Raw genomic sequence first — 17,585 nt, forward strand, 5'->3', positions numbered from 1 at the left:
TAGTTAAGGCCACCTAATATAAAGTGGGAAAACCATCCCGTATCTTTTTTTTTCCCTTTTGGAAATGCAATAATGTTTTTGTTTTGCTGTTGTTGTTAAACAAACATACGTATAACATATTCGTATGGTTTGACATTAGTATTGCACTTTGCAGTACGTGACCAATAACAAATAACGATTTCTATGACTAAGTGCATTTATAATAGCTTTTTTCTTGTAAACCATTGGTGGCCACTGCTTGAAAGTGAAGTGTGAATTACACAAGAGAAAACCGCAAACATAGAGAAAACTGGAACAGGGCCAAATACCTTTTCACATCAGTGCATTATTGCAGTGACTGTTGGTAATCGGTTGCTGACGGTTCTGCCTTGAGGCTTGTGTGTGTGTGTGTGTGTGTGTGTGTGTGTGTGTGTGTGTGTGTGTGTGTGTGTGTGTGTGTGTGTGTGTGTGTCCAGCCCTCTGAGGAGCTTTATATAAGACAGAAACCTGTCAGACAAACATCTCTCAGACAAACATCTCTCAGACAAACATCTCTCAGACTCGATCGAGGACCAGCTGCTCTTCTGACTCCGGCTACAGTCGCACAGGTAAGTGTGTTTCTAATCGCTTAGAAGTGCTTTTTTGTATTACAGACATATTAATTATGCTAACTAGTAATTAACCAAATACAAAGAAATTTAATATTTAAGTCAGAAGAAGATGTTGAAAATAAAATATGAATTGGTTATTGTCAGTGTCACAACTGGTTTAAGGGTTTTATCTACACACAAGCAGTATACTTTAATGAAAACTAATTCAAAATAACACTACTCAGAATAACAGAGAACTAAAAACACGGCGAGCAGAACAAGCACTTAATAATGACGAGATCAGACGATGAGCAGAACAAACACAGGGCTATATATGGGACATTCTACAGAATTGGTGCAAACTGCTGTCCTACAAGTCAACTTTTATTTATATAGCGCTTTTAACAATGTAGATTGTTTCAAAGCAGCTTTACAGTGTTAAACAGGAAAATAATGCAGCATAATTTTATTCAGCTGTATAGCCATTCTGGAAAAATTTCAAGTATCATACAGTGACAGTGTGGGCTTTAGATCAATAATTTGATCAGTAATTTAGTTTAAATGGTTAATTTAGTTTATTATTTAGATGTATTTCGATGTTTAGTTGAAAAATTTAGTGTCCCCAACTGAGCACGCCAAGCCAGAGGCAACAGTGGCAAGGAAACCAAAACCCCATTAGGTGACCTAATGGAGAAAAATAAACCTTGTGAGAAACCAGGCTCAGTCGGGGTGCCAGTTCTCCTCTGGCCAATTAACAAACAGCGTATTATTATTAGGGGCCAAGCACCGAAGGTGCGGAGGCACCTATTGAAACCGTTAGCGTTCCTATTATTAGGGGCCAAGCACCGAAGGTGCGAAGGCACCTATTGAAACCGTTCCCGTTCTTATTATTAGGGGCCAAGCACCGAAGGTGCGAAGGCACCTATTGAAACCGTTCCCGTTCTTATTATTATTATTCATCTTCTTCTTCTTCTTCTTCTTCTTCTTCTTCTTCCGCCACGAAGTCTATGGCAGCCCATAGAACCGTATGGTAAAAAGTTGTGAAATTTGGCACACTAATAGAGGACAGTCTGAAATGTCACCGTAGCAAATTTGGAGTCTCAAACTCAATCCCTCTAGCGCCACCATCAGTCCAAAATTTAACTAATGTTTATGCTAATAACTTTTGAACCATAAGGGCTAGAAACAAATTTCTTTTTTCCTCTGATTCCTTGGCTCAAGACGATTCGATTGCACCCTATGACGTCATTTTCCGTCATAAAAATTTTCCCGTCATTTTGAATTTTCCGAAAAACCTACTTTTACGAACTCGTCCTAGACGGTTCATCCGATTTGCACGAAAATTGAACCAGATCATCTTCAGACCATGTTGACAAAAAATCTTGCAAAGCAAGTTGATTCGTCAAATCATTTGCGAAAAACGCGCAAACAAATTTTACGTAGCGGTTGCAAAAACACTCTTAAGGCAATATCTCCGCAACGCTTTATCGTATTCAAACCAAACTTGGTACATGTCATCACAAGCATGACTTGAGGCAACATACAGCGTTTCGGCGCAGCGCCACCTACTGGTCCGGAGATACGAAAAATTGCTATTTTTGCTTATAACTTCTGAACTGTTTGTCCAAAAATCATAAAAGTGGTCTCGTTACATTCAGGACGGCATGTCGAGTCGTCTGATATTCAATTTTACTATATCGGCCATTTTGGCTGTCGGCCATTTTGAATTTTGTCAAAAAATGCTATATTTTACAAATGCATTAGTATATTGTTACTAAACTCGGTATGTGACTTCCTTGCTATGCCCTGAAGGTACTCAAAAAGTTTTAGGGCAGTGCCACCTTGTGGTCAAAAGATATAACAAACTTGACAAAAATGCTAATAACTTTTGATTAAATTAGCCTAGTATATTGAAACTGGTCATAATAGAGTCATTGGCTCATGCCGATTCAATTGCAACCTATGATGTCATTTTCGGTCATGATAATTTCCCCGCCATTTTTAATTTTCCAAAAAACCTACTTTTACGAACTCGTCCTAGACGGTTTGTCCGATTTGCACGAAAATTGAACCAGATCATCTTCAGACCATGCTGACAAAAAATCTTGCAAATCAAGTTGATTTGTCAAATCGTTTTCGATAAACGCGCACACAAATTTTGCGTAGCGGTTGCAAAAACACTCGTAAGCCTATATCTCCACAACGCTTTATCGTATTCAAACCAATCTTGGTATATGTCATCACAAGCATGACCTGAAGCAACATGCAGCGTTTCGGCGCAGCGCCACCTACTGGTCCGGAGATACAAAAAATGGCTATTTTTGCTTATAACTTTTGAACTGTTTGTCCAAAAATCATGTCTTCCGCACCATGCTTTGAAGGTACTCAAAACGTTTTGGGGCAGTGCCACCTTGTGGTCAGAGGTTATAACAAAATTTACAAACATGCTAATAACTTTTGATTAAATTAGCCTAGTTTAATGAAACTGGTCATAATACATTCATTGGCTCATGCCGAGAACAGAGATACTAATTTTTCCATATTTGGTCAAACATCCTGTCCTCAATGTTCTTATTTGATCAAAACCTACTTTTTCAAACTCATCCTAAACCGTTTGTCCAATTTCCACCAAAATCGAATCGTATCATCTTCAGACTGTGTCAACAAAAAGTTAGGGATTTTGCATCAATAGATGAAACCGTTTTTGTAAACCGCAGCGACGAAGTTGAGCCATTATGCCAAAATTACTCTTGAGGCTGTATCTCTGCAATGCTTTGACATATTGGCATCAAACTTTGCATGTGTCATTGTTCCCTTATTCTGACCACACCACATCAATTTCGTATCTGTGCCACCTATTGGTCAAAAGTGATAAACCATTAACTTACATTATCAGTGACTCAATATATGATATTTCAGCCATTTTGCCTAATCTTCTTAAACTGTATAATTGTTAATTGTTGCAGTTGGTCTGACACTCTCAGACTACAATGCATTTTCAGCCTTTTGCTAAAAATCATCTTAAAACGTGATTAATTGCTCATTGCTCCAGTTGATCTGACACTGCCAGCCATTTTGGCATGTCTTGTCTTCTTCTTTGCGCTTGGCCCCGGTATTGCTGCTTGCAGCTATATTTATTATTCATCTTCTTCTTCTTCTTCTTCTTCTTCTTCCGCCACGAAGTCTATGGCAGCCCATAGAACCGTATGGTAAAAAGTTGTGAAATTTGGCACACTAATAGAGGACAGTCTGACATGTCACCGTAGCAAATTTGGAGTCTCAAACTCAATCCCTCTAGCGCCACCATCAGTCCAAAATTTGACTCATGTTTATGCTAATAACTTTTGAACCATAAGGGCTAGAAACAAAAATCTTTTTTCCTCTGATTCCTTGGCTCAATACGATTCCATTGCACCCTATGACGTCATTTTCCGTCATAAAAATTTTCCCGCCATTTTGAATTTTCCGAAAAACCTACTTTTACGAACTCGTCCTAGACGGTTCATCCGATTTGCACGAAAATTGAACCAGATCATCTTCAGACCATGCTGACAAAAAATCTTGCAAATCAAGTTGATTCGTCAAATCATTTGCGATAAACGCGCAAACAAATTTTACGTAGCGGTTGCAAAAACACTCTTAAGGCAATATCTCCGCAACGCTTTATCATATTCAAACCAAACTTGATACATGTGATCAGAAGCATGACTTGAGGCAACATACAGCGTTTCGGCGCAGCGCCACCTACTGGTCCGGAGATACGAAAAATTGCAATTTTTGCTTATAACTTCTGAACTGTTTGTCCAAAAATCATAAAAGTGGTCTCGTTACATTCAGGACGGCATGCCGAGTCGTCTGATATTCAATTTTACCATATCGGCCATTTTGGCTGTCGGCCATTTTGAATTTTGTCAAAAAATGCTATATTTTACAAATGCATTAGTATATTGTTACTAAACTCGGTATGTGACTTCCTTGCTATGCCCTGAAGGTACTCAAAAAGTTTTAGGGCAGTGCCACCTTGTGGTCAAAAGATATAACAAACTTGACAAAAATGCTAATAACTTTTGATTAAATTAGCCTAGTATATTGAAACTGGTCATAATAGAGTCATTGGCTCATGCCGATTCAATTGCAACCTATGATGTCATTTTCGGTCATGATAATTTCCCCGCCATTTTTAATTTTCCAAAAAACCTACTTTTACGAACTCGTCCTAGACGGTTTGTCCGATTTGCACGAAAATTGAACCAGATCATCTTCAGACCATGCTGACAAAAAATCTTGCAAATCAAGTTGATTTGTCAAATCGTTTTCGATAAACGCGCACACAAATTTTGCGTAGCGGTTGCAAAAACACTCATAAGCCTATATCTCCACAACGCTTTATCGTATTCAAACCAATCTTGGTATATGTCATCACAAGCATGACTTGAAGCAACATGCAGCGTTTCGGCGCAGCGCCACCTACTGGTCCGGAGATACAAAAAATGGCTATTTTTGCTTATAACTTTTGAACTGTTTGTCCAAAAATCATGTCTTCCGCACCATGCTTTGAAGGTACTCAAAACGTTTTGGGGCAGTGCCACCTTGTGGTCAGAGGTTATAACAAAATTTACAAACATGCTAATAACTTTTGATTAAATTAGCCTAGTTTAATTAAACTGGTCATAATACAGTCATTGGCTCATGCCGAGAACAGAGATACTAATTTTTCCATATTTGGTCAAACATCCTGTCCTCAATGTTCTTATTTGATCAAAACCTACTTTTTCAAACTCATCCTAGACCGTTTGTCCAATTTCCACCAAAATCGAATCGTATCATCTTCAGACTGTGTCAACAAAAAGTTAGGGATTTTGCATCAATAGATGAAACCGTTTTTGTAAACCGCAGCGACGAAGTTGAGCCATTATGCCAAAATTACTCTTGAGGCTGTATCTCTGCAATGCTTTGACATATTGGCATCAAACTTTGCATGTGTCATTGTTCCCTTATTCTGACCACACCACATCAATTTCGTATCTGTGCCAGCTATTGGTCAAAAGTGATAAACCATTAACTTACATTATCAGTGACTCAATATATGATATTTCAGCCATTTTGCCTAATCTTCTTAAACTGTATAATTGTTAATTGTTGCAGTTGGTCTGACACTCTCAGACTACAATGCATTTTCAGCCTTTTGCTTAAAATCATCTTAAAACGTGATTAATTGCTCATTGCTCCAGTTGATCTGACACTGCCAGCCATTTTGGCATGTCTTGTCTTCTTCTTTGCGCTTGGCCCCGGTATTGCTGCTTGCAGCTATATTTATTCTTCTTCTTCTTCTTCCGCCATGGGAGTCTATGGCAGCCCATAGAACCGTTTGCGGGAAAGTTATGAAATTTGACACACTCATAGAGGACAGTCGGAAGTGTCAACATAGCAAATTTGGAGTGTCTAACTCAATCCCTCTAGCGCCACCACCTGTCCAAAATATGACTCATGTTTATGCTAATAACTTTTGAACCATAAGGGCTAGAAACAAAATTCTTTTTTCATCTAATTCATTGGCTCAAGCCGATTCCATTGCACCCTATGACGTCATTTTCCGTCATTAAAATTTTCCTGCCATTTTGAATTTTCCGAAAAACCTACTTTTGCGAACTCGTCCTAGACGGTTTATCCGATTTTCACGAAAATTTAACCAGATCATCTTCAGACCATGCTGACAAAAAAACATGGAATTCAAGTGGATTCGTCAAATCGTTTTTGATAAATGCGCAAACAAATTTTACGTAACGCTTGCAAAAACACGCTTAAGGCAATATCTCAGCAACGCTTTATCGTTTTCAAACCAAACTTGGTATATATCACCGCAAGCATGACCTGAGGCAACATGCAGCGTTTCAGCACAGCGCCACCTACTGGTCCGGAGATACAAAAAATGGCTATTATTGCTTATAACTTTTGAACCATTTGTCTAGAAATCATAAAAGTGGTCTCGTTAGATTCAGGACGGTATGCCGAGTCGTTTGATATCCAATTTTACCATATCGGCCATTTTGGCTGTCGGCCATTTTGAATTATGTGCTAAAATGCTGTATTTTATGAACGCATGAACGGATTGTTACGAAACTTGGTATGGGTCATCAGCACAATGCCCTGAAGGAGCCTGAGAAGTTTCGAAACAGCGCCACCCAGTGGAGAATTTTTTTTTTCAAATGCTTATAACTTTGGGTAAGATTGACTTATTTTCATGGGAGTCACTTTTTTTGCCTCCTGAATCCTTGCCGAGTCCAACGATACCAGATTTGCTAGGTTTCGGCATATGGTCTTTGCAGCATTCCAATTTAGCGCTTAAAAAACATTAGCTGATATCTTCGAAACCGCTAGTCCCATTGAGACGAAACCAGTGTCAGAAGTTCGGAAACATAGGTCGATAGCTACACGATAATGCCCAAATGTCAAAATATTGATAGTAAGGGGGTGTAAAATCCAATCAAAGTCAGGTGTCAGTCATTTTTCATGTGTTTTTTCATATAAATGTATATAACTCCAAAACTAAACAAGATATTTTCACCAAAATTGACACAGACATGTATGGGCTCACTCCAAGGACACATAAAAAAAAGATAGGATTGTGCCACTTGGTGGCGCTATAATAGAACAAAACATGAAATTCCCATTGACTACAATGCAGTTTTATGATATAAAATGCTATGCTTCACAAATGAATTGGTGTATCATTACGAAACTTGAAATTGGCCATCAGCACCATGCCTTTAAGCTGCTTAAACGGTTTCAAAACAGCACCGCCATGTGGTCCATACTTATAATGAAAAGGCCTCTTGAGGCTATATCTCTGCAATGACATATTGACACTATATTGTAGTGGTGTCAACAATAATCGATTCAGCGATGCATCGCAATGCGGGGCATGCACGATTCAGCATCGATGCGGCAAAGTGCCATAATCGATTATGTCACCGTTTATTTTCTGGACTTGAGTTGGACAATAAAGTTGTGAAGTTTCAATTACTTCCAGGGTCATAACAATAACAATCAAGATGGCTGAGGCGGAGGGAGATGACCGCGATAGACGGGCATTAAAAACGCACCCAAAGATTGGAAAGCGGACATCTGGGCACATTTCGGATTCTGACGCCGGCTTCACACCGCACGCGGAGCGGTGGGTATGGAGAGCCGGAGCCCGCGCCCCCATTGTGGATTCACACTGGCAGCGTTTGTCTCGCGCGGATATTGCAAATGCAGACAAATATTGTACATTATGTCACATTTACGGTCTTCTCCTCCGAGCCCCGTCTGTCTCGTGCTTTGATTTATGATGGGCAGCATGCTGCAAATGCGACCGTGTTCCCCTCTGTCCCAAACACATATGCATATAACTTGTTGTATATAAGTAGTTCACATGATAAATGTAAGTTAACATTAAAGTGAATATATGCTTCTAGTTTTAATAATTTAAACAGGCTTTTGAAGTTTGGGCAAAAACTTCTGGCAGTGTTGTGTTTTTAATTTTTTTAACAGCTTTGGATGTCATATGGTGATTGTGAAACACACGGGGCACTTCACTACATGATTTCATGGTGGAATTTGTTATTTTCCATGTTAATCTGGTCAGTTTTGATCAAGAACAATCCACTGTGGCTTTAAATCAGCGTGAGCAGCGCGGCAAAATAGACTCGGCGCCGAAACGATCGCGGCACTACTGCTGCTTCTGCTCCTACGATGCGCTGCCGCGCCGCCTCTGCGTGCGATGTGAATGCTCTAATCTGTTAACATGGGCGCCGGAAAAAATATGCGCTGCTTACGCCCTGCTAACGCGCCTGCCACACTAAAATCAACCACGAGAATTGACGAGTCCCTAGTGTCAACGTTACTGTGTGTGTTGCACTGAATATTTTTATTGCTGGGTGCCTGGGTGGTGGTTTTTGTTACAATAGTGTGACTGTAATTACGGATTAATATTTGCACAGGAGTTCATGAAGTGCCCTGTCTCAAAGCTTTTTACTGTACCATTCAATTTTATTTTATTTAATGACATTTATGTCAAAGATACAGGAGAGTGATAATACACACATAGCAGCCAATACAATCTGTTGTTCAATATCTGACTGCTTGTAATGCCTCATGACTGATTAAAAATTTGCCTTGTTGTGTGCAGTAGAATTTTGATGCATCGCAATGCATCGTAGAATCGAATTGAATCGAATCGTTACCTGGTGAATCGTAATCGAATCGAATTGTGAGGGCAGTGCCAATGCACACCCCTACTATATTGACACTCTGCTTTGATATATTGACACCAATCTTTGCATGTGTCATTGTTCCCTTATTCTGACCACACCACATCAATTTCGTAACTGTGCCACCTATTGGTTGAAAGTGATAAATCATTCAATCATTATTATTGACTATATTTATCATTTTACAGCTATTTTGCCTAAAATCACCTTAATAGGTCTTTAAATGCTCATTGCTGCCGTTGATCTGACATTGCCAGCCATTTTGGCATGTCTTGTCTTCTTCTTTGCGCTTGGCCCCGATAATGGCTGCTTGCAGCTATATTTAGGGGCCAAGCACCGAAGGTGCGAAGGCACCTATTGAAACCGTTCCCGTTCTTATTATTATTCTTCTTCTTCTTCTTCCGCCACGAAGTCTATGGCAGCCCATAGAACCGTTTGCGGGAAAATTATGAAATTTGGTACACTGATAGAGGTCATTACCAATAGTACCCACACCAATTTTGAAGTCTCTAAATCAATCTCTCTTGCGCCACCACCTGTCCAAAGTTTGACTCATGTTTTTGCTAATAACTTTTGAACCATAAGGGCTAGAAACAAAATCTTTTTTTCTTTCGATTCATTGGTTTAAGCCGATTCGATGTCACCATATGACGTCATTTACGTCATTACAATGTTCCCGCCATTTTGAATGAACCGAAACCCAACTTTTTCGAACTCCTCCTAGGACGTTGGTCCGATTTACACGAAAATTTAACCAGATCATCTTCAGACAGTGTTGACAAAAAAACATGGAATTCAAGTTGATTCGTAAAATCGTTTTTGATTAACACGCAAACAAATTTTACGTAACGCTTGAAAAAACACACTTAAGCCAATATCTCCGCAACGCTTTATTATATTCAAACCAAACTTGGTACAAGTCATCACAAGCATGACCTGAGGCAACATGCAGCGTTTCGGCGCAGCGCCACCTACTGGTCCAGAGATACGAAAAATGGCTATTTTTGCTTATAACTTCTGAACTGTTTGTCCAAAAAAGTGGTCTTGTTAGATTCAGGACGGCATGCCAAGTCGTCTGATATCCAATTTTACCATATCGGCCATTTTGACTGTCGGCCATTTTGAATTATGTGCTAAAATGCTGTATTTAATGAACGCATGAACGGATTGTTACGAAACTCGGTATGGGTCATCAGCACGATGCTCTGAAGTAGCCTGACAAGTTTCAAAACAGCGCCACCTAGTGGATAATTTTTTTTTTCAAACGCTTATAACTTTGGGTGGGATTGACTTATTTTCATGGGACTAACTTATTTTGTCTCCTGAATCCTTGCCGAGTCCAACGATACCAGACTTGCCCAGTTTTGGCGTATGGTTTGCGCAGCGCGGTAATTTAGCGCATAAAAAACTTTAGCTGATATCGTCGAAACCACTAGTCCGATCGAGACGAAACCAGCGCCAGAAAATCGAAAACATAGGTCGATAGCTATACGCTAATGCCCAAATGTCAAAATATTGATAGTAAGGGGTAGTAAAATCCAATCAAAGTCAAGTGTCAGTCATTTTTTACATGTTTTTTCATATAAATGTCTATAACTCCAAAACGAAATGAGATATTTTCACCAAAATTGACACACACATGTATGGGCTCACTCCGATGACACACAAAAAAAATTGTAGGATTTTGCCTCTTGGTGGCGCTATAATAGAACAAAACATGACATTGGCACTATACAACTCAGTGTTTTAATGTGGTGTTTTAACGGTTTTGCTTCAAATGTCTATACTCATTTTTTCAGTTGGTCTGCTGCTATCTTCTTTGTTTGCTTCTGTTGCGCTTGGCCCCGTTAATGGCTGCTTGCAGCTATATTTATTATTATTATTCTTCTGGCAGTTTTACAGCTCGGAGGTCATAATAGATCAGAATATTCGAGGGACCGGGGGCAACATGCTGGAGACGGGTTTATTGAGGATGATGTTGATTAAATAATTATTAAAGTGCAATATTCGAATGATCGGAGGCAACACGCTGGAGACGGGTTTATTGAGGATGACATATCGATTTAAGTATTATTTAATTGTAATATTCGAACAATCTCAGTCAACACGCCGGAGACAGGTTTATTGAGATGCCGTGTCGATGAGGCAGTTGCAGGGGGAGTCTAATCACGGTCTCCCAAGAGGTTTGCGCTTCAAGAGGTTTGCGAGGCGGCCGGGTGGGCCACCCCGCACACCTTCATTCGGTTCTATAGTCTGCACCTCCCGGTGACGCCTGGTGCTAGAGTGCTTGCGTCCTAAGTGTGCCTGGTCTCCAGCTTCACACTGGGACGTGGGTGATGTCGGTGTGGCATAGTGGGTATTAACGTTCCCAAAGTGTCATCACACGATGACGCAGTGCGAGTTCCCTCGAAGGGGAACGTCTCGGGTTATGTATATAACCCTTGTTCCCCGAGAAGGGAATGAGACACTGCATCTCGTTGCCACACCCATCACGGTCAGAGCGTTCACTTCATCGCGGTAAAGCTGCCGTGTGTTTGCATCAGCGTCCCTTTGTATCTTCCGGGTATGCCGTCATCTACTACGTCATGACGCACCACCAATCAGATTGGCTTGATTTCATTCATACTTCAGATGCGTAACGCTGAGGGCGTTCCCAAAGTGTCATCACACGATGACGCAGTGTCTCGTTCCCTTCTCGGGGAACAAGGGTTATATACATAACCCGAGATGTTCTCCTGAGTCTCTCATCACTCACTGAGCTCAGGTACTGCGCATCACTGTATTCTCGATTTAGGGCCAAATAATATTTTCTCTGCACTGAGCGGTGTGTGCTGACTCTGGGGTGGAGGGCAGTGTTTGAGCTCTGTCTTCTCTGGCCAGGAGGAGCTCGCTCAGCTGCTCTTTATGCTCTCTCTCCTCCTGCATCTCTCTCAGCTGCTGCCTCATCTCTAGTGTGGCCTGCTCTCTGTCCTGTAGCTGGAGTCTCAGTGCGGTCAGCTCGCTCTGATGGCTGTCCTTCTCTGTCTGAAGCGTCCTCGTGTGCTGTGTGAGGGCTGACAGTCTCTGTGTGAGGTGCTGGAGTTCAGCATGAGCTGCACATGAGTGTGACTGCTGCTGTTTGAGCACAGTTTCTCTGAGCTGCACCATCTCCATCTCCAGCTGTGTGAAGTGCTCCTGGAGCAGGGCTATGGATCTGAGGGAGGACGAGGCGTTCTCTGCAGGGGTGGGCCTGAGGTCTGAGCTGCTCTTCTGTGGATCCTGCTCAGATGACAGACTTTCACACGGTAGAGCTTTCTCATGTTTAACCGTTTCCCCTATTGCTCTGCAGTCAGCCTGGAATAATGTCAGGTTCCCCTGTACCATGACTGTGCCGTTTTTGTAGATGTTCACGGTCATCACTGTGCTGTCGGGGTCATGGGGTTCTCTGATTTTGACTTTCCAGCCATTACAGATGCCTTCCTTCTTTACTGAGGGGTAATGGCTGATGATGGCTTTATGCCAGGCTCTGGGGTGATCAGAGAGGAACATGAGGTTGCAGATTTCTCCAGTTTTTAACAGATCTGCGAACAGAGTCTCTGGACTGTTTGCAAGAAGTTTCTGCTTGTAGTTTTTTGTAGTTTGCTTGTATGAGGAGGAGGGGGGGCTCATCTGCATATCACAGTGGGGTGATAGCAGCTGCGGCTCTGATTGGCTCATTCTCTCTGGCTCATTTGAATTGATACACTGAGGAATGCCAGAGTGTGGGCTAACCATAGCTTTAGCTTTTTAGCATTTTAGCTTATAAAAATATAAAAAGGGTACATTTTATGCCCATATATCAGAAAAAACAAGCAAATAAGACAAAAAAAAGGTTTCCAGTGCAGTTTTAGTTCTACTGTCTCCGATCCATCGGTCAGTGTAAAACCATAGGTACGGGTAGTACAACCATACAAAATACATTACATGTTTCCTTAAAAGGGTCCAGAAATATTTTTACGGGATGTTTTATTAACAAATTTCTGGAGGAGCATGTCAGATAATTAAACCTAATTAAACACAAGTGGGGCACATTAAGATAATCAATTTAATCAATGATAGGAGGTGTATATATACAGCAGATTTACCTTCTTTCGTTGACCGTTTTTATTTTAACATCCCTTCAACAAACCATCTCCACACTTTGATTTAATAAACTCTTATTAGATGTTAACACAATCCATAATATAATATAGTCTAGTTCTAGACTATCTCCATCATGGGGGGATATTCCCCCGGACAGCATGCCAAATACGCATAAACTTTACTCTATTTAATTTGATGCAAGTGTGAACTCGTGAAGTCACTGTATTGCTGATCATGGTTTCGAGTATCTATACATCTGCCCTCTGCCCAAGAACGCGCAGTAATCTCATCCAGATATTTTAATCCAATCAGCAAATTCGTTTCAAGAACCAAATTATCCAGAGATCAGTTATCACGATTAGAAGATCTGGCATCTGTTAAATTATCTCAGGTGTATTAAGCGAGGTACAAAGAACGGACTCCAGGAAACAATGAAAAACCAACTTAAAGTCCAAATCAAACAAAGATGAAACATGACAGTTTTCTGAAAGTTTTAGTTAAAAAAAATCCTCAAATTCAAGAGGTGTATTGAGACAAAAAGTGCTTCTTCTGCTCATTGTAACAAAAGCTCAGGATTATATCATCAGTTAGCGTTCATGTTTCCTCCCTCATATATAAAGCTGTTTTGGTAATCGGTGAGCTCAATCTATAGAAGGACTAGAATAAGAGCATTCATTTGGTGTGGAGATTGAATGATTGTCTTATTATGTGTTGCAGGTTCAGACACAATGTCGTGCTTTATTCCCAAGAGAAAAGCAAAAGACACAGACATCTGTGTAACGCAAGACATTGATCCCAAGAGCAAAGAAAAAGACACAGACATCTGTGTAACGCAAGGCATTGATCCCAAGAGCAAAGAAAAAGACACAGACATCTGTGTAACGCAAGGCATTGTTCCCAAGAGCAAAGCAAAAGGCACAGACATCTGTGGAGTGGGCAAATACTATTATATAATCCGCTCTGATCTCGGCTGCTATATAAAGTCTAAAAGTATCCATACAAATTCTGATATCTATATTTTCAGTCTGCACCCTGCCTGCAAAAATGGAGACCATTACCTTGGTGATTGGACAGGCTACTTTTACATCATCAAGGGCGATTCCTACCGCAGAGTCAAGGACCTGACGACAGACAGCTGTTCTGAAGTTCACAGCCTTCATCCCAACTGCCGGGGTGGAGACCACTACTTCTCAGCCTTTGGCAAGTTCTACATCATCTTCCAAGAAAAGGGCACTTACAAAAGAACAACAAACCTGAATAAAGCCACGAATGCTGTAGAAATGGACTTGCATCCCAACTGCAGACAGGGTCTCTATTACTGGGGCTTTCTAATGGCCTTCTGCTTCCTCAAGCCAGCCTCAGAGTGGGGAGTTGAGTACTACAAAGGTACCGACTTTGAGAAAGAGAAGCGCAATGGTCTCTATTCTGTTCATCCCGATGTTCTTAGCTTCCTTCCTGGTGGGCTGTCAATAACTAAAGGCCCAGCCATTGGCATGTGGGAGAATATTAAAACTATAACTAATGACAGCAATACACCAATGGAATGGAACAAAAAAGTCAACAAAAAGGTTGGATACAATAAGGAGAAGATGACCCAGATCACACACAACTGGAAGATAGCCATGTCATCCTCTGTTGCATTAACAGCGTTAATTGCGAAGCTTCAGTTGTCCCTTTCTGCAGAATATGGAGGTGCACATGTCAACACTGAAAAAGAAAGCTGGAACGAAGTGACTGAGGTGGCAGAAGAACTCAAATTTAAGCTGACGCCAAACGAGTCTGTGTATCTGTGGCAGTACAAACTGAGTCTTGGTGAAGAACCAGTGTTGTTCTGTCGGGATTTAAAGATTGACGATAATCCAAACCCTCCGACTGAAATCCCGCTGCCACGCACAAAATCATGAAAACATATCAGGATGATTTAACTCCAAGGATAACCAAGTGCTTCAGTTAAATACCTTAATTATAACTTCTCAAACAATTATTTAGAGATCTGCATGCATTGCTTAAAATGAGTCTGGAATTGTTTAACATCGATTTTTCAGTTACACTCAATGTAACTACAAATAACAACACTATTCATTATGGTATTATTGAAACTTGGTGTTTATGATTAAAAGAAACTGACAGATTCCTACTTTCCTTAAAAAACTCAAACATGGAACCTAACTGCAAATCTTTCAATATGGTGCTTTGGGCTAAATCAGGCTTTAGGAACGTTTATCAAGAATAAAATGGGTGTTATATTATTCTATATTATTGTCAGTGTTGGGGATAATACATTATAAGTAACTTGAGTTACATAATCAGATTACTTTTTTCAAGTAATTAGTGATGTAATGCATTACTTTTAAGTTTACAACTAAATAGCTGTTACTTTTTTAATGTATTGACAGACCGCTCTCCTGTCCTCATGTCGAGAGAAATCGTGAGAAAGTGCAAAGGCGTTGTCAGCGTCAACTCATCTCACTTGCAAAGAACAGATTCAGTATTACTCAAAATTAATAAAATAGTGAAATGCAATCTCAGAATATTATGCAAACCTGCAATAATTAAATATATTAATTTACACAAATATACTTTATGTATTTAATCTCACTTTATTAACAAAAGTTTTTGGCGCTGACCTTTGATGACCAAAGAAACAAGCAAGCCCAGCCCAGCCAGGTGAGAAAAAGTAACGCATTACTTTCCATAAAAAGTAACTAAATAACACAATTAGTTACTTTTTTTAGGGAGTAATGCAATATTGTAATGCATTACTTTGAAAAGTAACTTTCCCCAACACTGATTATTGTAGATGTAGTCATAGATATTATTATTGTGTAACCAGAGTCTACTGAAGTGTTTGATTCACAAGTCATACAGTCATTGTACTCATGCATTTGGCATATACATGTAATTAAAAGCTTCAAAATGTGTCCACAGATTTTAATTTATATCATATAGCGTTTGGATTTTGCTTTTAATAAAGCTGGATACAGCTTTTAAAGTCTTGGTGTTTTCATTGCCTGTTTCCTTACCTAAAAACATTGTTATGGACCACTAACGTCAAAGAATATTGATTGATCACAGGGATTCCCCTGCACAGGTTTGAGTCCTATCGCACAGGTAGGTCTTTCAAGGTTGCCTGGAGAGGGGAGGTATCCAAAGCACATCAACTGACCACAGGGGTTCCTCAGGGCTCAGTGCTTGGACCTCTTCTCTTCTCCATTTACACTACATCACTGGGACCCATCATACAGGCACATGGCTTCTCATACCTTTGCTATGCTGATGACACACAGCTCTACCTCTCATTCCAACCAGATGATCCCACAGTAGCTGCACAAATCTCAAGCTGTCTGGCAGACATCTCGGCATGGATGAAAAAACATCACATGCAGCTCAACCAAAGACTGAGCTTCTTGTCTTCCCTGCCAATCCGACTCATATTATGTATTGTTATACATATTTGACATATTAAACATATTATTATACATATTTGTTATGCAAGTTATAATTTGTAAATTATTCTGTACATTTATTTTTGTCATGCCAATTAATTTGAAAAGGAATACATTTTCTATACAGTTTTATTTACAGTACTTTTTACAACTATTTACAAGATAAGTTACGTTTAAGATGAGCAAAACAAAATAACATTTTAAATTAACAGTACATAAAACAGATGGAAGAAAACATTTTTCTGTAGACTTTTATTGAGCTGGGCAGGGAGACTCTGGATGGGCTGCACAATAAGACCCTGGTGAAGCCTCTGTCAGCGGGACATCGTCTGGGATCAGTGCATATTTCCACTGTCTACCAACAGGTTTGCAGTGCTGACTCAGTCGACGGCTGCCATGTCGCTAAGATGTTTTCAGAAAGAGGGAAGAATAAATTAAATTAACTCACATCCTCAAAAATCAAACCATCAAAAATGTTAACATGCATAACTGTTCTATGAGCTGAACTCTGCAGGACAGCCGCCCTCCAGGACCAACTGCCTATCCCTGATCTTGAGACATATTTTTAGTGGATTTTATTTTTATATTCTATCATATAATGTTCATATTTTTTAAACAATAACTAATATCAAAATCTAATATCCATGTGTAAAAAGTTTTTCATAAAGCTACAATATTTGCCTCTGAGATGAAGTTGAATAAAAATCTAAAGTACTTCACATTTATACTCAAACACAGAGTAAATGTATTCCGTTATATTATTTGTAATGTTTAGCAACTGTGACAGCTGAGGTTGAAGAGCGGCATTAACATTTATAAATAAAAATTCATACTGCCTAAAGACAGAACAACTAAAGATGTTCACCTCGGTCCATTTATGTAGATAATAAAGAGTATAAACTATATAAAATTGCGTGTTGGTAACATATTAGTCAACATTTTAACCTTTATTGTATTTTTATTTATTTATCATTAGATTAATGGAGTAAATGGAAACCCAATACTTACATTTAAAAGTGTAATCTGGCATCTGTAATCTGGTAATCTGACAACGCGGCACGCAATGAATTCTGGGGTAGGCAAGGCTGCGAAGCATCCATCTGAGTATCATTCATTTCACTGGAAAAAAAGGAGGCATTTGCAGGCCGTATTTGAAGGAGCCTTCAAAGGACCTTCGAATTGGGACAGCCTTCGTCGATGGTGTTTATGCTACAGAA

The 17,585-nt window shown here is 39.9% G+C and overlaps 1 protein-coding gene across 1 annotated transcript; it reads left to right on the forward strand.

The window, feature by feature from the left end:
• Positions 1-349: 349 nt before the first annotated feature.
• Positions 350-15,911, forward strand: LOC307129110 (uncharacterized protein). Its single transcript, XM_079821300.1, has 2 exons — positions 350-587; positions 13,640-15,911. Exon 2 carries the CDS (start codon positions 13,651-13,653, stop codon positions 14,824-14,826), a length of 1,176 nt encoding a protein of 391 aa, XP_079677426.1. The 5' UTR covers positions 350-587; positions 13,640-13,650; the 3' UTR covers positions 14,827-15,911.
• Positions 15,912-17,585: the final 1,674 nt, after the last annotated feature.

This window comes from Gobio gobio (genome assembly GCF_949357685.1).
Source record: "Gobio gobio genome assembly, chromosome: 7".
Taxonomy (NCBI): Eukaryota; Metazoa; Chordata; class Actinopteri; order Cypriniformes; family Gobionidae; genus Gobio; species Gobio gobio.

Excerpts from the sequence above, each read along its gene's own strand:
- LOC307129110 (XM_079821300.1), top strand. The coding sequence starts at position 13,651 with ATGTCGTGCTTTATTCCCAAGAGAAAAGCAAAAGACACAGACATCTGT.